Here is a 24,853-nt window from a genome sequence, read left to right on the forward strand (position 1 = left end):
CTCATCCAAATGCTGGAAGAGCCCAGCACATCAGTGCAAAAGATAAGGCTAAGCATTCGCAGCAATCTTCAGCCAAAAGTGTCGAGTGGATGATCCATTTCAGCCTCCTCCAATGGTCCCCAGCATTACAGATACCAGTCTTCAGCAAATTCAATTCACTCCACGTGATATGAAGAAAAAGTTGGAAACACTAGATACTGCAAAGCCAAGGGCCCTGACAACATTCCGGCAATAGTACTGAAGTCTTGTGCTCCAGAACTTGCTGCTCCCCTAGCCAAGCTGTTCCAGTACAGTTACAACACTGGTATCTACCTGACAATACGGAAAATTGCCCAAGTACATCCTGTATACAAAAAGCAGCACAAATCCAACCCAGACAATTAATGCCTCATCAGTCTACTCTTGATCATCAGTAAAGTGATGGAAGGTGTCATGAACAGTGCTACCAAGCAGCACCTGCTCGGTGACCCCCACTTTGGGTCCCGCCAGGGCCACTCAGCTCCTGATCTCATAACAACCTTGGTTCAAGCATGGACAAAACAGCTGAATTCCAGAGGTGAGGTGAGAGTGACAGACCTTGACATCAAGGCTGCATTTGACCAGCTGTGGCATCAAGGAACCCTAGGAAAACTGGAATCAATGGGTATCAAGGGCAAACTCTCCGGTGGTTGGAGTCATACCTGACACAGAGGAAGATGGTTCAGGTTGCTGAAGGTCAATCATCTCAGGCCCAGGACTTCTCTGCGGGAGTTCCTCAGGGTAGTGTCCTAGGCTCAACCATCTTCAGCTGCTTCATCAATGGGTCCGTCCGTCATAAGGTCAGAAGTGGGGATCTTTGCCAATGACTGCACAATGTTCAGCACCATTCACAACTCCTCAGATACTGAAGCAGTCCATGTTCACATGCAACAAGATCTGGACAATATCCAGGCTTGGGCTGACAAGTGGCAAGTAACATTCGCATCATACAAATGTTAGACTATGACCATCACAAACAAGAGATAATCTCACCACCACCCCTTGGCATTCAACTGTGTTACCATCACTGAATGCCCCACTATCAGCATGCTGGAAGGTTACCACTGACCAGAAACTCAACTGGACTCACCACATAAACACAGTGGCTACAAAAGCAGATCAGAAGCCAGGAACATTGTGGCGAATAACTCACCTGAATACTCAAAGCCTGTCCACCATCTACAAAGGCACAAGTCAGGAGTGTGTTGGAATACTCCCCACTTGCCTGGACGAGTGCAGCCCCAACAACACTCAAGAAGCTTGACACCATCCAGGACAAAGCAGCACGCTTGATTGGCACTACATCCACAAGCATCCATTCCCTCCAACTCTGACACTCAGTAGCAGCAGTGTGTACTATAAGCAAGATGCACTGCAGAAATTCACTAAAGATCCTCAGACAGCACCTTCCAGACCCACAACCACTTCCATCTAGTAAGACAAGGGCAGCAGACATATGGGAATACCACCACCTTCAAGTTCCCGTCCAAGCCACTCACCATCCTGACTTGGAAATATATTGCCGTCCTTCACTGTCGCTGGGTCAAAAATGCTGGAATTCCTGCCCTAAGGGCATTGTGGGTCAACCCATAGCAGGTGGGCCGCAGAGATTCAAGAAGGCAGTTCACCACCACCTTCTCAAGGACAACTAGGGACAGGCAATAAACGCTGGCCAGCCAGCGATGTCCACATCGCACAAATGAATTACAAAATAAATTAACTGTGTAAGTCCTGTCTTTTTGTAGGAACTATTGTTACATTACTAGCTACCTTAGGTTCTGAGGAAGGGTCACTGGACCCGAAATACTACCTCTGTTTTTACCTTCACAGATGCTGCCAGACTTGCTGAGCTTTTCCAGCAACTTTGTTTTTGTTCCTGATTTACAGCATCCACAGCTCTTTTGGTTTTTACTTAGGTCCCAGTGTTCTCTGAGGTGACCTTTGTTGCTGTCCACTATACCTCCAATTTTGGCGTCATCTGCAAACTTATTATCCATAGCTCCTATGTTCACATTACAAAAATCAGTGACCCCGCACCAATCCTGTGGTAGACCGCTGGTCACAGACCTCCAGTCTGAAAAGCAACCCACCACCACCACCCTCTATCTTCTACCTTCGAGCAAGTTCTGTATCCAAATAGCTGGTTCTCCCTCTACTCCACGTGACTTAACCTTGCTAACCAGTCTACCATGAGGAATCTTATCAAATGCCTTATTAAAGTCCATATAAATCACGTCCACTGCTATCCTCATCAATCCTCTTCACACTTCTCCAAAAAACTCAGTCAAGTTAGTGAGACACAATTTCCCACTCACAATTCATGTTGACTATACCTAATTAGTCCTCACCTTTCTAAATAGATGTCAATGCTATCCTTCAGGATCCCACCCAACAACTTCCCCACCACTCATGTCAGGCTTACCGGTCTACAGTTCCCTAGCTTTTGCTTATCACCTTTCTTAAATAGCGGCACCATGTTAGCGAACTTCCAAGCTTCCGGCACCTCACCTGTGGTTATTAGCCTGATTGCTCCATATTCCTGCCAACCTACTTTACTTCTAGTTTTTCAGACATCTGCAGCTGTGACTTGGAAGTTACTGCACCTGCATCTTGATTAGTCAACCCAAGCAGAAAACATTGCTGCCAATCCCTGATTACCTTTAAGCCCTTTATTTATCAAGAATCTATCTCCATCTCCCATGGAAAGATTCAGACTCTGCTTTTACCCGATTTTCAGGAAGAGAGTTCAAAAGGCTTTCAATCTGGAAGCAAAAAGCATTGCCGCATATCAGATTGAAATAGGCGAACGCTTGCTTTTAAAGGGAGACCTCTAGATCTAGATTCTCCCACAAAATGGAAATATCCTCATCTACCCTGTCAAAACCCCTCAGAACCTTACATCATTCAATCAAGTCACCAGATAAAAACCTGAGCAACAGTAGATGAGTGAAGCAAACCTTCACTGAATCTAGATCAGAGGTGACATCAGGGTTCAAAAAGTTAAGGATTGGCAGCTTTAGAACCAGCTTTATTGACACAAAGTATACCAGGAGGGACAGATAGTGGTAAGTCCTCATTTTTGTTGTCTGTAATTTGTTACGAAGAGAGACAGGCAGAGCCAGTAAGTTGTGTGTAAGGTTGAGTATTTTTTTCATAGCTTTACGCCTGCATTGATAAGGTTCACAGTGGGAGGAGAACTCAGGCTTGTAGAATACTTCTCCTGCAATATGTGGGAATTCAGGATCACTTCTAGTATCCATAGTGACTATGTATGCTCATTTTCCAATACCAGGTCTAGTATGGTCCTTTTCCGAGTTAGATTATTTACATAATGCTTCAAGAAACACTCCTGGATGCACCACAAGAAAATCCCCACATCCAAGCCCCTGGGACCAAGGGTGTTCCAGTCAATATAGGAACGTTAAAATCACCCACAACAGCCACCTTGTTGTTTTTAAATTCTTCTACAATCCGTCGACACATCTGTTCCTCTACCACCCACCTTTTAGAGAACAAAGAACAAAGAAAATTACAGCACAGGAACAGGCCCTTCAGCCCTCCAAGCCTGCGCCGATCCATATCCTCTATCTAAACCTGTCACCTATTTTCCAAGGTCTGTATCCCTCTGCTCCCTGCCCATTCATTTATCTGTCTGGATACATCTTAAATGACGCTATCACGCCCACCTCTACCACCTCCGCTGGCAACACGTTCCAGGCACCCACTACTCTCTGCGGAAAGAACTTTCCATGCATATCTCCCTTAAACTTTTCCCCTCTCACCTTGAAATTGTGACCCCTAGTAATTCAGTCCCCCCACTACGGGAAAAAGCTTCTTGCTATCCACCCTGTCTATACCTCTCATGATTTTGTAGACCTCAATCAGGTCCCCCCTCAACCTCAGTCTTTCTAATGTAAATAATCCTAATGTAAATAATCCTAATCCACTCAACCTCTCTTCATAGCTAGCGCCCTCCATACCAGGCAACATCCTGGTGAACCTCCTCTGCACCCTCTCCAAAGCATCCACATCCTTTTGGTAATGTGGTGACCAGAACTGTACACAGTATTCCAAATGTGGTCGAACCAAAGTCCTGTACAACTGTAACATAACCTGCCAACTCTTGTACTCAATACCCCGTCCGATGAATGAAAGCATGCCGTATGCTTTCTTGACTACTCTATCGACCTGCCTTGCCACCTTCAGGGGTACAATGGACCTGAACACCCAGATCCCTCTGTGCATCAATTTTCCCCGGGGCTTTTCCATTTACCGTATAGTTCACTCTTGAATTGGATCTTCCAAAATGCACCACCTCACATTTGCCTGGATTGAACTCCATCTGCCATTTCTCTGCCCAACTCTCCAATCTATCTATATTCTGCTGCATTCTCCGACAGTCCCCTCCACTATCTGCTACTCCACCAGTCGTCTGCATACTTGCTAATCAGACCATCCATACCTTCCTCCAGATCATTTATGTATATCACAAACAACAGTGGTCCCAACATGGATCCCTGTGGAACACCACTGGTCACAGTTCTCCATTTTGAGGAACTCCCTTCCACTACTGTCTCCTGTTGCCCAGCCAGTTCTGTATCCATCTAGCTAGTACACCCTGGATACCATGCGACTTCACTTTCTCCATCAGCCTACCATGGGGAACCTTATCAAACGCCTTACTGAAGTCCATGTATATGACATCCACAGCCCTTCCCTCATCTATCAACTTTGTCACTTCCTCAAAGAATTCTATCAAGTTGGTAAGACATGACCTTCCCTGCACAAAACCATGCTGCCTATCACTAATAAGCCCATTTTCTTCCAAATGTAAATAGATCCTATCCCTCAGTATCTTCTCCAGCAGCTTCCCCACCACTGACATCAGGCTCACCGGTCTACAATTACCTGGATTATCCTTGCTACCCTTCTTAAACAAGGGGACAACATTAGCAATTCTCCAGGCCTCCGGGACCTCACCCATGCTCAAGGATGCTGCAAGGATATCTGTTAAGGCCCCAGCTATTTCCTCTCTCGCTTCCCTCAGTAACCTGGGATAGATCCCATCCGGACCTGGGGACTTGTCCACCCTAATGCCTTTTAGAATACCCAACACTTCCCCCCCCCTCCACCCCACAACCTTATGCCGACTTGACCTAGATTCATCAAACATCTATCCCTGACCTCAACATCCGTCATGTCCCTCTCCTTTGTGAATACCAACGCAAAGTACTCATTAAGAATCTCACTCATTTTGTCTGACTCCTCACATAACTTCCCTCCTTCGTCCTTGAGTGGGCCAACCCTTTCTCTAGTTACCCTCTTGCTCCTTATGTGTGAATAAAAGGCTTTGCGATTTTCCTTAACCCTGTTTGCTAAAGACATCTCATGACCCCTTTTAGTCCTCTGAAGAGGTCCCATCAAAGTGACTGCTCTCTTCCTATTCCTGAGTTCTACCAATATGAAGGCATCTCGCCAATTCCAAGTATTAGTCTGGGAATCGCTGTACAAATTACTCCAGATGTAGTCTCACCAATGGTGTGTGTAACTGAATCATAACCTCCATACTTTTATATTTAATTCCCTTTGAAATAAACCATAACATTCTATGAGCTTTCCTGATTACTGGCAGTACCTGCATAATAACCTTCTATGATGCATGCACAAGGTAGGACATCCAGATCCTTCTGTTCTTCAGAGCTCTTCAAACTCTCACCATTTAATATTTTTACTTTCTCATGCTTAGCTAAACTATATCACATTTTCCAACTGTTATGAAATCGGATAGAGTATTTGTGAAGAGGAAGGCAGGAAGCTAAAATTTGTGGCTCCTTTAAGAGACTTGTGCTTTGTCCATACTTAGAAAGTAAAACAAAAAGTATGAATGTGAGCAGCAGCTGACGTTGCCAGTACAGAGAGCCTCAAAAAGTGAAACAAGCGAATCAAAAAAGCCTTACAGGTGGCAGGCAAAACAACAGTCTTGTTTTGTTATTGTGACAATGAGTTTGAATTCAGCCAATCAATTTAAATGAAGCACCTAGATGCAGAAAGCCAGATGTATTTAAATCTGATGGTGTTGACAACCTGAAACCAATCGTATAAGAACTTGATTATGTCATTACGGGCATATAAGACAAGGGCTTGTGGAAAATCGGGGTGGGGGAAAGCCTATCTAACTAATCAAAGGTACCATGGTAGTTTAGCTCAAAGTCTTCACTGAAGAAATTATAGAGATAAAACATCCCTGACAGCAGAATTAATGGAAAAAATATTTGTGAAGACAGCGAAGATGACAGAATGTTCCAGAGGACAGTTTGTGCGAACTTGGAGAGATTAAGTTATAATTTATTGCTTCTTATTAATTGGGTTTATATTCGTGGGACTTGTCTTTATTTAAACAACATTCCAGTAGAATTTAGACCAGTTAGGAAGTAATTGGTAGTCTAAGGGGAAATTGTCAGTTTGTTCGTAATTTTGTTAATTTGTTCATCATTGGGTTAAATAAATATTGTTTCTTGTTACTTGTAAAGTGGAGATCAGGGATCTTTCTTTTAACCATTCTTTTAATAGATTACGTGAGGACAGACGGGTTTCTCTGGGTAGTTAGAACATAGAACATAGAACAGTACAGCACAGTACAGGCCCTTCGGCCCACGATGTTGTGCCAAACTTTTACCCTAATCCTAAGGTCTACCTAACCTCCACCCCTATCTTATACTATCATCCAGATGCCTATCTAATAGACGCTTAAATGCCCCTAATGAGGCCAACTCTACTACCCTCTCAGGCAATGCATTCCACGCCCCTACCACTCTCTGAGTAAAGAACCTACCTCTGACATCTCCCCTATATCTACCTCCACTCACTCTAAAACTATGCCCCATCGTAATAGCTACCTCCACCCTAGGAAAAAGTCTCTGGCTGTCTACTCTATCTATACCTCTGATTATTTAATAATCAGTTAGGAAGTAATTATTACAAGGGAACCCCTACTCCTATCAGTGGTGTTCAGCCATTCCCTGTTGTAACACCAACACTGCACTCTATTTGCAAGATCTTTACCCACTCACTTCATCTATCCATAATCCCTTTGTAGCCACCTTAGGTCCTCATAAGTTATTTTTCAATCTAACTATGACTTGCCAACAAATTTCAACCATACTTTCCTTCTCTTCATCCAAGTTAGAGTGATAAGCATGGAAACGTGTCCTTCGGCCCAAACTGGTCCATGCTGCCCACTCAGATAGTTCCATTTACCCGCATTTTTTCCATATCACTCCAAACCCTTCCCATCAATGTACCCATCCAAATGTTTTTTAGATGTTGCTATTGTACCTGCCTCAACCACTTTCTCTGGCAGCCCATTCCATATACATATCACTCTCCATGTGAAGAAGTTGCCCCTCACATTTATATATATTTTAAAAGTTGTGGCCCCAGCGCTGTTCACTATGGCACATCACTTGCTACAACGTGCTGACCAGAAAATGAAAAGTTGATTGGAGAAAACAGTGAAGGAGAAAATTATTCTCCATTTAGAGAGGGAAAGGTTTGATCAGGGATAGTCAGCATGGCTTGGTCAGAGGGAGATCATGCCTAAAAAATCTGGTGGAATTTTCCAGGAGGTGACCCAAGTGTTTGGATGCGGGAAGAGCAGTTGATGCGATTGCTGCAAAAAATTTAATGACATTCCATATGGGAATCGGATTAAAACAAAAAGGTCAAAGCTCATGGGATCCAGCGTAACTTGGAAGGATGAAGGCTGTTTGTGTGACAACAGCCCAGTGTGCAGTGGTGTACCACAGGGATCTGTGTTGGATCCCTTGTTTGTGATATTTGTAAAGGATGTGGGTAACAGGAGAGTTTAATGGTGTGGATAAGGCGGCGCACAAGACACTCATTTTATCAGTTGAGACTTAAGAGTATAAAAGCAAGGAGGTCACGTTGGAACTGTACAGAACTGAGCTGCAGTACTCTGTGCATTCTGGTTAGCACACTTCAGGATGGCTGTGATTGCACTGGAGGGGATGCAGAAGAGGTGCACTAGAACGTTGCTTGGGATGGAACATCTTAACCAAGAGGTTGGATCAGCTCAGTTGTTTTCTTTGCAGCACAGAAAGTTGAGGTGAAAACTGATAGATGTGTACAAGATTATGGGGAGTATGGACAGGTTGAACATAAAGCAGCTATTCTCCTCAGTTCAAGGGTCAATAACAACAGGGCACACTTTTAAAGTGAAAGGTAAGAGCATTGGAAGGGTTCTGAGGAAAAACGTTTTTGCCTAGAGGGAGGTGGGCATCCGGAATGCACTGCCTGGGAGGGGAGTTGAGGCAGGAAACCTTACAACATTCAAGGCTATGGGCGTAGTCAAAGAAAGTGTGAATAGAGTAAGTAATAATATATATTTTGGCTGGACTGACTTGATGGGCCGAAGGGCTTCTTGTGGACTGTATGATTCTGTGACCTATTTATGCCTTCTGCTTCCTGTTGAGGTGACAATGAAAGTCCCAGATTCTCAAACCTGACAGAGATAGGGTGGCCCTCAAGAACAAGAAAGGAGCAGTCACTTTGTTGGGGTTTTTTTTTTTTTTTACAGACCTGCTAATAGTTGCAGAGAAATGGAGGAGCGGATTGGGAGGCAGATACTGGAAAGGTGCAGAAGTCACAGGGTTGTAGTCATGGGTGACTTCAACTTTCCAAACATTGATTGGAAACTTTTTAGTTGTAATAGTTTAGCTGGAGCGGATTTTGTCCAGTGCGTTCAGGGAGGATTCCTGACACAGTACGTAGATTGACCAACACGAGGAGAGGCCACTTTGGATTTGGTGCTTGGCAATGAACTGGGCAAAGTGTCAGACCTGTTGGTAGGAGAGCATTTTGGTGGTAGCGACCATAACTCTGTTACTTTTACAATAGTCATGGAAAAGGATAAGTACATACAGCAGGTTAAGGTTTATAATTGGGGGAAGGGTAATTACAATTCTGTGAGAATAACATAAAAAGGGAACAGATGCTTTCAGGGAAGAGCAGTACAGAAATGTGGAGATTGTTTAAGGAATGCATACTGTGTGTGCTCGATATGTTTGTCCCTAGCAGGCAGGGAAGATGCCGTTGAGTGAGGAAGCCTTGGTTCTCAAGAGAGATCGAGCGACTAGTTAAGAGGAAGAAGGATGCTTATAAAAGGTTTAGGAAACAAGGATCGGAAAAGGCTCCATAGGGATACAAGTTATCCAGGAAGGAGCTGAAGAAAGGGCTTAGGAGAGCTATAAGGGGGCATCAGAAAACCTTGGCAGATAGGATCAAGAAAAACTCCAAGGCTTTTTACACATATGTGAGGAATAAGAGAATGACCAGAGAAAGGGTAGGGCCGATCAAGGATTATAAAGGGAATTTGCGTACGGAGCCTAAAGAGATAGGAGAGGTCCTTAATGAATACTTTCTTCGGTATTCACAACTGAGTGGGACCTAGCTGTAGGGGACAACAGTGTGCAACAGGCTGGTAGGCTAGAGGAGGTGGATGTTAGTAAGGAAGATGTACTAGGAATTTTGAGGAACTTGAAGATAGACAAGTCCCCTGGGCCTGATGGGATTTATCCAAGGATTCTATGGGAAGGAGAAAAGAGATCGCAGGGCCTTTGGCGATATCTTTTCGTCCTCACTGTCCATGGGTATATTGCCGGAAGGTTGGAGTGAGGCAAATATCATTCCCTTGTTCAAAAAAAGGGAACAGGGATAACCCTGGAAATTACAGGCCGGTTAGTCTGACGTCAGTGGTGGGCAAATTAATAGAAAGTGCTCAGAGAGATAGGATTTATGATCACTTGGAAAGGCACAGTTTGATTCATGATAGTCAGCCTATCATGAGGGGTAGATCATGCCTCACAAACCTTATTGAATTCTTTGAAGATGTGACCAAACATGTGGATGTGGTATACATGGATTTAAGTAAGGTGTTTGATAAGGTTCCCCATGGTAGGCTCATGAAGAAGGTAAGGAGGCATGGGATAGGGGGAAATGTGGCAGATTGGATTCAGAATTGGCTGACCCTTAGAAGACAAAAGGTGGTAGTAGACAGAAAATATTCAACATGGTGCTCAGTTACGAGTGGTGTACCACAAGGATCTGTTCTGGGTCCTCTCCTATTTGTGATTTTTGTAAATGATTTGGATGTAGGAGTGGAAGGGTGGATTAGTAAGTTCGCGGACGATACGAAGGTGGGTCGAGTTGTGGACAGTGCGGAGGGCTGTTCTAGGTTACAAAGGGACATTGACAGGATGCAGAGCTGGGCTGAGAAGTGGCAGATGAACTTTAACCCTGAAAAGTGTGAGGTGATTCATTTTGGAAGGACAAATCTGAAAACAGAATACAGGGTTAACGGAAAGATTCTTGGCAGTGTGGAGGAGCAGAGGGATCTCGGGGTTCATGTCCACAGTTTCCTGAAAGCTACCACCCAGGTGGATAGAGTTGTTAAGGCATATGGTGTCTTAGCTTTCATTAATAGAGGGATTGAGTTCAAGAGCCGTGAAGTTATGCTCCAGCTATACAAAACCCTATCTGGATTACTGTGTCCAGTTCTGGTCGCCTCATTACAGGAAAGACGTGGAAGCATTGGAAAAGGTGCAGAGGAGATTTACCAGGATGTTGCCTGGAATGGTGGGAAGTTCTTATGAGGAAAGGTTGAGAGAGCTAGGGCTTTTCTCTTTAGAACGACGGATGAGAGGTGACTTGATAGAGGTGTACAAAATAATCAGAGGTATAGATAGAATGCACATCCAGAGACTTTTTCCTAGGGTGGAGATAGCTATTACGAGGGGCCGTAGTTTTAGAGTGAGTGGAGGTAGATATAGGGGAGACGTCAGAGGTAGGTTCTTTACTCAGAGAGTGGTAGGGACGTGGAATGCATTGCCGGAGAGGGTAGTGGAGTTGGCCTCATTAGGGGCATTTAAGCCGCTATTAGATAGGCATCTGGATGATAGTATAAGGTAGGGGTTGAGGTTAGATAGGCCTTAGGTTTACGGTAAAAGTTTGGCACAACATCTTGGGCCAAAGGGCCTGTACTGTGCTGTACAGTTCTACGTTCTATGTTCTATTTAAACTACAACCAGTTGCCTCTCTTTAATGAGGGTACAGTCCTATGATCCTCAAGGACGATACTCCTGTTCAGTAGCTAAACCAAATGTTATCCCTATTCCATGAGTTTTTATTTTCTGCAATACCTCTGATGTGGCATCTCATCAACTCCCTTGTGGAAACCGAAGTTTCAGGGTATCGATTGGCTCCGTTTACCACACCACGATACTTCTTCAAAAAAGAAAGAAGATGAAAAGACTAATGCCGTGGAAGATGTTTTCTCTCCAACTGAACTATGTTGACTCTGCCTGATTATCTTGAACTTTTTTAAGTGCTCAGCTGTAATGTCTTCAGCTTCTACATCATCCCTCCGATAGGGCAGGCTACGGCCTCGTGGTATTATCACTGGACTATTAATCCAGAAACCCAGCTGATGTTCTGGGGACCCGGGTTTGAATCGCAACATGGCAGATGGTGGAATTGGAATTCAAAACAAAAGTCTGGAATTAAGAATCTACTGATCACCATGAAATCATTGCCAATTGTCGGAAAAACCCAGCTGGTTCACTAATGTCCTTCAGGAGAGGAAATCTGCCACCATCACCTGGTCTGGCTGGCATGTGAGTCCAGACCCACAGCAATGTGGTTGACTCTCAACTGCCCTCTGAAATGGCCTAGCAAGCCACTCTGGTGTACTGATCGCTACAAAAACTCAAAGAAATGAAACTGGACGGATCACCTGGAATCAACCTCGGCACCGGAAAAGACAATGGCAGAAATAGCCCTGTTGACTGTGCAAAGACCTCCTTGCTAACGTCTGGGGGTTAGTACCAAAATTGGGAGAGCTGTCTCACAGACTAGTCAAGAAACAGCCTGACAGTCATACTCACAGAGTCATACCTTACAGAAAATGCCCCAGACCACCGCCGCCATCCCTAGATATGTCCTGCACCGGCAGGACAGACCCAGCAGAGGGTGCGGCACAGTGGTGTACAGTCGGGAGGGTGTTGCTCTCAGTGTCCTCAACATTGACTCTGGGCCCCATGAAGTCTCATGGCTTCAAGTTAAACATGGGCAAGGAAACCTCCTGCTGATTACCACATACCGTCCTCCCTCAGCTGATGAATCGGTACTCCATAATGTTGAGCAACACTTGGAGGAAGCACTGAGGGTGGCAAGGGCACAAAATGTACTCTGGGTGGGGGATTTCAATGTCCAACACCAAGAGCGGCTCAGCAGCAGTACTATTGATCGAGCTGGTCGAGTCCTAAAGGACATAGCTGATAGACTGGTTCTGTGGCAGGTGGTGAGGGAACCAACAAGAGGGAAAAACATACTTGACCCCATTGTTACTAATCTGCCAGCTGCTGTTGCATCTGTCCATGACAGATCGGTGAGAGTGACCAATGCACAGTCCTTGTGGAGACGAAATCCCGTCTTCACATTGAGAACAACCTCCATCGTGTTGTGTGGCACTATCACCGTGCTAAATGGGACAGCCTTCACACAGATCTAGCAACTCCAAACTGGGCATCCATGAGGCGCTATGGGCCATCAACAGCAGCAGAGTTGTACTCCAGCACAATCTGTAACCTCATGGCCTGGCATATCCCCCAGTCAAACATTCCATTGAACCAGGGTTGATCCCTGGCTTGATGGTAGAGTGCAGGGGGGCATGCCAGGAGCAGCGCCAGGCATACCTGAAGATGAGGTATCAACCTGGTGAAGCTACCAAACAGGACTACTTGCACGCCAAACAGCGATAGCAGCAAGTGATAGACAGACCTTTGCACTCCCACAACCAATGGATCAGATCTAAGCTCTGCAGTCCTGCCACATCCAGTCGTGAATAGTGGTGAACAATTAAACAACTCACTGGAAGAGGAGGCTCCACAAATATCCCCATCCTCAAAGATGGAAGAGCCCAGCACATTAGTGCAAAAGATAAGGCTGAAGCATTTGCCGCAATCTTCAGCCAGAAGTGTCGAGTGGATGATTCATCTCGGCCTCCTCCAGTGGCTCCCAGCATTACAGATACCAGTCTTCAGCCAATTCAATTCACTCCACGTGACATCAAGAAATGGTTGGAGACACCGGATACTGCAAAGGCTACTGGCCCTGACAACATTCCGGCAATAGCACTGAAGACTTGTGCTGCAGAACTTGCTGCTCCCCTAGCCAAGCTGTTCCAGTACAGTTACAATACTAGTATCTAACTGACATTGTGGAAAATTGCCCAAGTATGTCCTGTGTACAAAAAGCAGGACAAATCCAACCCGGCCAATTACTGCCCCATCAGTCCACTCTCGATCATCAGTAAAGCGATGGAAGGTGTCACGAACAGTGCTACCAAGCAGCACCTGCTCAGAAATAACCTGCTCACTGACCCCCAGTTTGGGTTCCACCAGAGCCATTCAGCTCCTGAACTCACTATAGCCTTGGCTCAAACATGGTCAAAAGAGCGGAATTCCAGAGGTGAGGTGAGTGTGACAGCTCTTGATATCAAGGCTGCATTCAACTGAGTGTGGCATCAAGGAAACCTAGCAAACCTGGAATCAATGGGTACGGGGGCAAAATCTCTGGTGGTTGGAGTCACACCTGACACATAGGAAGATGGTCGTGGTTCTGGGAGGTCAATCATCTCAGCTCCAGGACATTTCTGCAGGAGTTCCTCAGGGCAGTGTCCTAGGCCCAACCATCTTCAGCTGCTTCATCAATGACCTTCCCTCCATCAAAAGGTCAGAAGTGGGGACGTTCGCCGATGATTGCACAATGTTCAGCATCATTTGCGACTCCTCAGATACCGAAGCAGTGTGTTCACATGCAACAAGATCTGGACAATATCCAGGCTGACATGTGGCAAGTGACATTTGCGCCACACCAATGCCAGGCTATGACTATATCACCAATAAGAGACAATCTAACCACCGCCCCTTGACATTCAATGGTGTTACCATCACTGAAACCCCCACTATCAACAACCAGGGATTATCATTGACCAGAAACTCAACTGGACTCACTACATAAACACAATGGCTACAAAAGCAGCCAGAAGCTAGGAATACTGCGGCGAGTAACTCACCTCCTGACTCCCCAAAGCCTGTCCACCATCTACAAGGCACAAGTCAGGAGTGTGATGGAGTACTCCCCACTTGCCTGGATGAGTGCAGCCCCAACAACACTCAAGAAGCTTGACACCATTCATGACAAAGCAGCCCACTTGATTGGCACTACACGCACAAACATTCACTCCCTCCACCACCGACGCTCAGTAGCAGCAGCGTGCACCATCTACAAGATGCACTGCAGAAATTCACGAAAGATCCGCAGACAGCACCTTCCAAACCCACGACCACTTCCATCTAGAAGGACAAGGGCATCAGACGTATGGGAACACCACCCCGTCCAAGTCACTCACCATCCTGACTTGGAAATATATTGCCGTTCCTTCACTGTCGCTGGGTCAAAATCCTGGAATTCCCTCCCTAATAGCATTGTGGGTCAACCCACAGCTGGTGGACTGCAACAGTCCAAGAAGGCAGCTCACCCCCACCTTCTCAAGGGCAACTGGGGATGGGCAAGAAATGCTGGCCAGCCAGCGATGCCCACATCCCACAAATGAATAGAAAAAAAAGTGGAGCTAATGAGCCTCCACCCTCCCGCTTTCCATCTCCCTTCCTTTTCAATAAAGGAAATACATTATTACTTTCCAAATAAACGAGAATTGAACAGGATTCAATCCGAATCTAGGCAATTTTTAAAAGATTTAAACCAGTACTTCAGTTATCTCATTTGCCACTTCTTTTTAGACAACGGAATAAAGTCTGTCAGTCACAGCTCCAAGAATTTGCTCCGTAAGACCTCTCTAGTGATAACTTTGAGCATTGTTGCCCATTTCTTGATTTACGACTATTTTTGGGATATTTCTTATATTGTTTAAAGGTCAATACAAAATACCTGTTTAGTTCATCTACCATATCATAATTTTCCATTATTGCTGATTTGTACAGTGTTTTTTCCAATTTGGTACTAACCTGAACGTCATTATGCAGCCATGGATGATGCATCCGTAGGGTCACACAAACCTACAGCACTGAAAAAGGCTCTTCAGTCCATTGTATCCATGCTATTCCAAATAACTACTAACCTAACTACTCTGTTCCCACTTTCCAATATTTGGCCTATTGCCTCATGTACCTAGGTATCACAAATGCACATGTAAAGGACTATTATTTTCAAAGACTTTCTTTTTCACTGGGTGGTGCTTCGGTAAGTGTTCGTCTTAAAAATTTACATAAACTCCATTGTACTAGTTACACAAAGGAGAGCCAGTGGACATGATCTATTTGGATTTCCAGAAGGCCTTTGAAAAGGTGCTGCACAGACTGCTAAATAAGAGACGACCGCATGATGTTTCAGGCAAAGTACGGGCATAGATAAGAAGAATGGTAAGATGGCAGCCGGTGACTCATGGAGTACCACAGAGTTCCATGTTGGGACCACAACTGTATTTGTTACATATTCATGATCTCATCCAAGGAACTGACAGCATTGTTGCTAAGTTTGCAGATGACACAAAGATACAATGGACAGGAGTGTTCAGGAAGTGGGGCTGCTGCAAAAGGACTTGGACAGGCTAGAAGAGTGGGAAGTACAATATGGGAAGGTGTGAGGTTATGCTTTAGTAGCAAGAATAGAGATGTCGACTATTTTCTCAATGGGGAAAGACTTCAGAAATGCGAAGCACAAAGATACTCTGGATTTTCAGTTCAGAGTTTCTTTAAGGTTGGCAGTGAGGAAGGCAAATACAATGTTAGCATTTATTATGAGAGGGCAAGAATAGAACAGCAGCGATATACTGTTGAGACTGTAGAAGGCTCAAGTCAAACCATATTCAAAATACTGAGAGCAGTTTTGGGCCCCATTTCTAAGCAAGGAGGTTTATAAGAATAATCCTGCGGATGAAGGGCTTGTCATATGTGGAGAAGTTGAGGACTCTGGGGCTGTTCTAGATTGAGTTTAGAAGGGTGAGAGGAATCTCTTGAAACATACAGAATAGGGAGAAGCCTGGAGAGAGTGGATGTGGAGATGATGCTTCCACTAGTAGGAGAGACTAGGACCTAAGGTCACAGTCTGACAGTGAAGGGACAACAACTTAGAACTGAGAGGAGGAGGAATTTCTTCAGCCAGAGCATGGTGAATCTGTGGAACTCATTTCTGCAGAAGGCTGCTGAGGTGAAGTCACTGTGTGTATTTAAAACAGATATAGATAAGGTCTTGATTAGTAAAGGAATCAAGGGTTACAGGGAGGAGGCAAGAGAATGGGAATGAGAAAAACATCAGCCATGATGGAATGGTGGAGCAGACTTGAAGGATCTAATTCTGCTCCTGTATCATATGTTCTAATGGTCTATATATATGCACTTCTAGTCACCACAGTATAGGAAGAATGGGATTGCACTCAAGGCAGTGCTATGGTGTTCCACCAGGATGTTGCCTGGAGAAGATTACAAGGTGTATGGACAGGTTGAATAGGAAACAAGTTGTTTCCTTTAGTCAAAATATTCATGACAAGGGGGCATAATTTTAAAATGAAAGGCAAGGACGTTTAGAGAGGAATTGAAGAAAAGTTTTTTTTTCCATCCAGAGGGTGGTGGGAATCTGAATGCACTGCCGAAAGAGTAGTTGAGGCAAGAAGCCTCAGAACCTTCAATAAGTATTTGGATAAACACGAACTGTTGTAACATTTAGGGCTTAAAGGCAATAAAGGTTACCCAAACCAACAAAACCCACATCCCAAGAATGAATAAAAAAATGTTTAAATTAATTTACTCTTCATACAGGTTTTTCTTAATTAATCTGTATTTTCCCATATGACTACTAATTTTGACTTCAATCACTTCTGAAAGCTTCCTTGAGGTGAACCAAAGAAACTGAAGAATTTAGTATACTTCTGCTCCTTTCAGTCAGTAAACCTTGCCTGGCTTATGTGAGCAACATTACTGATTCTTAACTGTGCTCTGTACAGTTAGGGATGGCCAATAAATGATGGCCTAGCCAGCAATGGCCACAACCCATGAATGAGTTAAAAACTGACCTTTGCATCTGCTCTGCCGTTCAATAAGATCATGGCTGCTCTGTATGTGTTTTCAATTCCACATTTCCATCTACATCCACACTCTGTCCAATAACCCTCAATTCTCCCTTTCGAACAAGGATTTATCCACCTTTGTCTAATAAATACTCGATGACTTGCCTTCATGCCTCTAGTTGCATAACCCCCAAGAAAAAAAACTCATCTCTTCCTGAAAGGGCTGCCCTCCGGTTCTAAACTGACCAATAAATGGAAACATCCATTCTATGTCTACCTTATAGATTTGAATCAAGTGACCCTTCACTAACTGTGAGCATAAATAAGCCCAATCTGTCTGACTCATTAGACAACCCATTCGTATTCCAAACTGGCAGGCCTGTATTTTCTGGGCTTATCGCTAAACACTTCTTTGAACAAGTGTGGAACATTCAGAATTCTCCAGTCCTCTGCCACAACTCAAGTTTAAGGAAGATTGGAACAGTATTATCAGTGCAATTTCTACTGTCATTTCTGAGAGTGCTTGATTGCATCTCATCTGGTCCTCGGGTCTTAGCCTATATCACACTTCATCACTTCAAGTGACTAATCCTGCTTTTATGCCATGGCCTCTGTAACATTATCTTTTAAAAAATTCTTTCTTTCACAGGCATCACTGACTAGGCCAGCATGCATAGCCAGCCCTAGTTGGTGATGAGCTGTTTTCTTGAATTGCTGCAGTCTGTGCTTTACAGGCAGAGTTAGAGCCATGAGGCAGTATTGGAGGTTTTGGTAGTTTTAAAAGTGGACTGTTGTATCCCAGGTTGTCATGGAGATGAGAGAGGACATTACAGAGCTTGATCCAAATTCTTAAATCATCTCTTGCCACAGGAGAGGTATCACAGTACTGATGGACAGCTAATGTGGTTCTACTTCACAAGAAGGGTGGGAGAGATAAACTAAAGAACTATAGACAAGTGAGTCACACAGATAAGAAACTATTGGAGAAAATAGTGGAGGATAAAATTAATCTCCATTTAAAGAGGGAAGGTATGATTAGGGATAGTCAGCATGTCTTTGTCAGAGCAAGGTCATGCCTAACAAATCTGGTGGACTTTTTCAAGGAGGTGATCAAGTGTTTGGATGAGGGTAGGGCAAATGACATAGTTTATATGAATTTCAACAAAAGACTTTGATAAGGGCCCCACGCAGGAAACTGATAAAGAAGGTAAAAGCTCATGGGATCCTGGCAAGATGCATCGAAAATTGGCTTAGTAACTGGAGACAGAGGGCAGAAGGTTGTTTGTCAGACTAGGGCCCAGGGTGCAGTGGCATACCACAGGGGTCAGTGATGGATTCCTTAATCTCTGTGTATTCATAAATGATGCAGGTGTGAATGTGGGACGGATGATCACTAAGTTTACAGATGAAACAAAGATTGGCTGGGTGGCTGACAAGAGGAGATGGGTAGATCAATGGAAGATGGAATTTAATGTTCATAAATGTGAGGTGATGGACTTTGGAAGAAAGAACAAGACAAGGGAGTACTCCTAGACACTAGGATGCTCAGAGGAACGGAGGGATCTTGGGGTGCTTGTCCATAGGTTCCTGAAGGTGACAGGACATGTTAATGGTTAAGGCGGCATCTGGGATGCTTACCTTTATCACTAATGGCATACGTTAGAAGAGCAGGGATGTCATGTTCGGGCTGTACAGAACTTCAGTTCGGCCACAGCTGGAGTACTGTGTGCAGTTCTGGTCACCACACTATAGGAAGGATATGACAGAGTGCAAAGGAGATTTACCAAGATAATGCCTGACATGGAACATTTTGAGCTATGAAGAGAGGCTGGATAAGTTTGTGTTATTTTCTTTGGAGCTGAGGATGTTGAGGAGGAACCTATTTGAGGTATATAAGATTACGAGGGGAATGGACAGGAGACCTCAATCTTCTAAAAAGCACTACGATGATCACTGTAGGGGTCATAACATTCAAGGTTACAGGCCTACTGCAGAAAAAGTGGGCTAGTGTAGGTAGTAGTATATTTTTAGCAGTACAGACTTGATGGATCCAAAAGGCTTCCACTGTATTAGAACATAGAACAGTACAGGACAGGAACGGACCCTTTGGCCCATGATGTTGTGCCGAACACGATGCATAATTAAACTAATCCCTTCTGCCTGCCTTTGGTCCTGTTTGATTCCATGACCCACAATGCCGCTAGGACGGAGTTCCATGCTTTTGACCCAGTGATAATGAAGCAACGACGATATATTCTAAGTCAAGATGGCCAATGGCCTGGTAGGAAATTTGCAGGTGGTACAAGTTCTTACCTATCTGTTATCCTTAGTCTTTGCAATAATAGTGGTCGTGAGTCTAAGTAGCCTGGTGAATTTCTGCAGTGTATCTTGTACTTGGTAAATACCGCTGCCTCTGTGCTTCAGCGGTCGTTGGAGTGGTTGTGGATGTGGGCCCCATCAAGTAGGCTTTGTACTGAATGATATCAAACTTCTTGAATGTTGTTGGAGCTGCACTAATCCAGGTAAGTGGTAGGTTTCCATCACATGACGGATTTGCAGATGGTGGACAGGCTTTGGGGAGTCGCTCTTTTGTCCAAGTTTGAACTAAAGCTATCATGTACCGAGTGGTCCTGGCGGAACCCAAACCAAAGATGAGTGAGCAGGGTATTGCTAATAAGGAGTGTGCACTCGATAGCATGTTTTGACACTTTCCATCACTTAACTAGTGATTGACAGTAGATTGATTGGCCAGGTTAGATTTGTCCTGCTATTTGTGTACAAGACATACCTAGACAATTTTCCACATTGTCAGGTAGATGCCTGTGTTGTAGCTATACTGAAACAGCTCTTACATTGATATTTCTGGTTCCTCCATTATTCTAGAGGACATAAGGTTTTAGTTTGGGAGGAGAAAGTTTAAAGGATACGTGTGAGGCAAGGTTCTTTCTTAAAAAAAAAAATAGAGGGTGGTAGGTGCTTGGAACGTGCTGCCAAGGGAGGTAGCAAGAGCTGAATTCACTTCCCAACTTCCCAAAGAGATGATAACAATGGATAAAAGGCATTTAGACAAACACATGAACAGGCAAGGAATAGAGGGATACAGACCACGTGCAGGCAGATGGAATTAGTTTAGAATGGCATGATGCATGATATGGTGGGCCTTAGGGCCTGTTCCTGTGCTGTACTATCCTATGTCCCAGAGTTAGATAACATGGAAACAGACCCTTCGGTCCAACTAGTCTCTCTTGTCTGCATTTGGCTTAAATCTCTTCAAACCTTTCCTATTCGTGTACTTATCCACATGTCTTTTAAAAGTTGTAACATTACTTACAGCCACCACTTCCTCTGCCAGTTCATTACACACATGAACCGCTGTGTAAAAAAGTTGCTCTGGATGTCCTTTTTAAAAGTTTGTCCTCTCACCTCAAAAATATGGTCCCTAGTTTTGAACTCCCTGACTCCAGGGAAAAGATCCTTGCTATTCACTTCATCTGTGCCCTTCATGATTTTATAAACCTCTACAAAGTCACCCCTCAACCTCTTATGCTCCAGTGGAAGAAATCCCAGCCTACCCAACTTATCTTAATAACTCAAATCTTCCATACCCAGAAACATTCTGGTGAATACTTTCTGAAACCTCTCCAATTTAATAATATCGTTCCTATAGCAGGGTGACCACAACTGTACTCAGTACTCCAGAAGAGGCCTCACCAACATCCTGTACAACCTCAACATGATGTACCAACTCCTATACTTAAAGGTCTGAGTAATGAAAGCAAGCGTGCTAAGCACCTTAACTACTCTGTCAACATGTCACGCAAATTTCAAAGAATTATGTACCTGAACCCCCCCGAGGTCCCTCTATTCTATAACACTACCTAAGGCCCTACCATTAATTGTATAAGACCTCCCCTTGTTTGCTTCGCCAAAATACAATACCTCACATTTATCCAAATTAAACTCCATCTGCAACTCCTCAGCCCATTGACCCAACTGATCAAGGTCCCTTTATAATTGTCCTAAGTGTTAAATTTAGAGACTTATTACAAACATACATTTTTGGTTTGTGCTAAAAATGGAGCATATGAATCCTCAGCTACCATCACCTGAGAAACATTAATGCAATTAATATATTATAAACACCTAGCTGTGGCCAAATAGTCTGAAAACAATTGATGTCACCTGATCTCGGAAGGTAAGCAGTCTCAGGCCTGGATAGCATTTTGATGCGAGAATGCCTGGGAATATTAGGCATAGGTGGCTTTGGGCATTCATGGTGTAGTGGTAATGTTGTTACCTCTGAGCTAGGAAGTCCAGATTCAAGTCCCACCTGCCCCAGAGGTGTACCATAAAAATCTCTGAACAGGTTAATTAGAAAATACAGCAAACTTTGTTTTAACCAGCACCTTATCAACCAGTATTGTTGATAAACTGGCAAAAATTATATACTTCAAATATCGCGATGTCTGAGTATTTATGCTGTAAATAAAATATACTGGTGATGCATATACACCCTCTGCATTAAGTTTCTATTGTGTGTGTATCTAAATTAACTTTAGGCGGTGTGTTGATGTTTTTCCATAGATTTTTTTGAGGGATTTGATGTTTCGAAGCTTCTCTCGGCTCAGGGTTTATTGCAGTTATGCATACCTCTCGATTAGCCGGAATATTTGATCAACTCCTGGTCCCATAGGTGCCGGTTAATAAAATATTTGCTGTATCTAGTCCCATAAATCTAGGGTATTTGTGGCACAGTGATAGTGTCTCTACCTGTCAGCCAGGAAATCTGGACTCAGGTCCTACTTGATTCCAAAGTGTGTAACAACATCTTTGACAGCTTGATTGGAAAATCTTTACAATTAACATCCAGCTGATAGTCATATTAGTCTGGAAACAACTGATCTCATCTGATCTTGGAAGCTAAACAGATTCAGCCCTGGTTGATACCTGGATGGCAGTCTGCCTGGAAATACCAGGTGGAGTAGCTTTGGGACACGAGGTGTAGTGGTAGTGTCCCTACCTCTGGAGCAGGATATCTGTGTTCAAGAACCATCTGTCCCAAATTGTCATAACATCTCTTAACAGGTTAAATTAAAAAAATTAACGTCCAGTATGGGCTTTTGTGGTAGTAACACTACCTTTAGACCAATAAGACCCCAGGTTCAAGTCTCACTTGCTCCAGGGGTGTGTAATAATGTCTCTGAACAGGGCAATTAGAAAATTTTACAATTACCAACCATGGAAGGCTGTTGTGGTGTAATGGGACTGTCCCTACCTCTGGGTCAAGAGACCAAGGTTCAAGTCCATTTGCTCCAGTGACATGTCTTAAAACATCTGAACAGGTTGATTAGAAAATATCTATAACTGGCACCTAAGGAGATTGTCTGGGAGTACCAGGCGCTATGGGCTTCAGTGCTACTTTGGGTAAGTGGTTGTGTTCCCATCTTGGAGTCAAGGTGCCCAGGTTTAAGTCCCACCTGCTCCAGAGGTATGCAATAATGTCTCTGAACAGGGCAATTAGAAAATATTTACAATTACCAACCATGGAGGGCTCTTGTGACACAGTGGTAGTGTCACTATCTCTGCACTGGAAAGTTTGGATTCAAGTCCCACTGCATCAGGGGTAAGACACAACATTTCTGAACACCCAAAACTTCCTCACCCATCAAGAGTTTAATTCACACTACAGAAAGCTCTAGACTCCCAATGGGAAAGTTTCCAACTTGACATGAGATTTTCAGCAGCACCAGGATAATTTTCTAACTTTACATCTAGCTGAATCAGAGTTCGAAAAATAAGCTCTCATGCAATGGAAACCTTATGTGTATTGTACTTACATTCTGAAGAAGCTGCTCAAACCAATCGTACCCAGTGTCCCTGCAAGCAGCGACCTGCAAAATAGGTGAAAAACAGCTGTCAACAGTAGCACTTTAAAGAAGTGAACCGTCATTCCACAGCAGCATAGATTAGGAGCTATGCAAAACCTACAGCCTCAACTATCTTCAAGTATGAATCATTCCATTTGTGTTCTTTTTAGGGAAACACAAGTAGGCGATTCTATTCCTTGAGAATAATTCCTGAAATTCCCTCCCCAAGGGAATTGTGGATCAATACACAGCTCATGAACTGCAGTGGTTCAAGAAGGCGGCTAACCAACACCTTCTCAAGGGAAACTAAAGGATGGACAATAAATGCTGGCCTGCCAGCAACACCCACATTCCACGAATAAATAAAAGAAAATTAGACTATGGCTGCTCTGTATCTGCACTCTATAATCACTTTGCAACATAGGATCAGGAGTATGCTATTTAGCCATCAAGCCTGCACGTCATTCTAGAACATTGCTGATCATCTACTTTTCGAGGGAAACTTGCAGGTGTCGTTGTTTCCATGTGTCTGCTGCATATGTCCTTCTAGATGGTAAAGGTTGTAAGGTTTGGAAGGAATGGTATCCATTTACAACCCAGGGATTGCCTGAATAGTTAATAATACTGGGGAGTTACAGGCACATGGATTATGAAAGGCAACACTGAGGTATTCCTGGCTACAGAGTGTTAAGAAAAGATGGAAAGGGAGAAAAGAAGGGTAGAGGAGGTCAAGATGGTTTTTCTGGTTAAGTTGAACACTGTAGTGCAGGGGACAAAGTATGTCCCAGAACATTTTTGTACAGAATTGATTTGGCTGTAGCAAAGGAACAAAAAGGGTGAAATTACATCGCTCTATGCAATTTATAGCTTACCCACCAGTGGGAAGGATGCAAAAGAAAAATCTGCAAAGAAATTACCAAATTATATAAACACAGAGAAGATATAACAGGGGAGATTAATTAGCCTAAAATAAGAACATAAGAACCAGGAACAAGAGCAGGCCATATGGCCCTTCGAGCCTGCTCCCACCATTCAATAAGATCATGGCTGAGCTTTTCATGGTCTCAGCTCCACTTACTCACCCTCTCACCATATTCCTTTACTAATCAAAAATTATCTTAGTTTTAAAAATATTCAACGAGGAAGCCGCAACTACTTCGCTGGGCAGGGAATTCCAGATTCACAAACCTTTGGGTGAAGAAGTTCCTCCTCAACTCAGCCCTAAATTTTGAGGCTATGCCCTCTTGTTCTACTTTCACCCACCAGTGGAAACATCCTCCCTGCTTCTATCTTATCTATTCCCTTCATAATTTTATATGTTTCCATGAGATTCCCCCTCATTCTTCTAAATTCCAATTAGTATAATCCCAGTCTATTCAGCCTCTCCTCATAAGCCAACCCTCTCAACTCTGGAATCAACTTAGTGAATCTCCTCTGCACTCCCTCCAGTGTCAGTACATCCTTTCTCAAGTAAGGAGACCAAAACTGCATGTAGTACTCCAGGTGTAGCCTCATCAGCACCCTATACAGCTGCAACATAACCTCCCTGCTTTTAAATTCAATCCCTCTAACAATAAAAGGCAAAATTCTATTTGCCTTCTTAATTACCTGTTGTACCTGCAAACCAACCTTCTGTGATTCATGCACAAGACACCCAAGTCCCTCTGCACAGAGCATTTTTTTTACATTGAAATAATTGTCTCTTTTACTGTTATTCCTACCAAAATGGATGACTTCACATTTATAAACATAGAATTCTATCTGCCAGACTTTCGCCCACTCACTTAAATTATCTACATCCCTCTGC

The 24,853-nt window shown here is 43.8% G+C and overlaps 1 protein-coding gene across 1 annotated transcript in view; it reads right to left on the reverse strand.

The window, feature by feature from the left end:
* The window catches only part of nipblb (NIPBL cohesin loading factor b), a 437,039-nt gene that overhangs the window by 117,378 nt on the left and 294,808 nt on the right, over window positions 1-24,853 (reverse strand). Inside the window, exon 31 of the mRNA XM_048594301.1 lies at window positions 23,017-23,070. Within this exon, the coding sequence (XP_048450258.1) occupies window positions 23,017-23,070 (54 nt within the window). The remainder of the gene's footprint in view (window positions 1-23,016; window positions 23,071-24,853) is intronic.

This window comes from Rhincodon typus, chromosome 3 (genome assembly GCF_021869965.1).
Source record: "Rhincodon typus isolate 14 chromosome 3, sRhiTyp1.1, whole genome shotgun sequence".
NCBI classification, from domain to species: Eukaryota; Metazoa; Chordata; class Chondrichthyes; order Orectolobiformes; family Rhincodontidae; genus Rhincodon; species Rhincodon typus.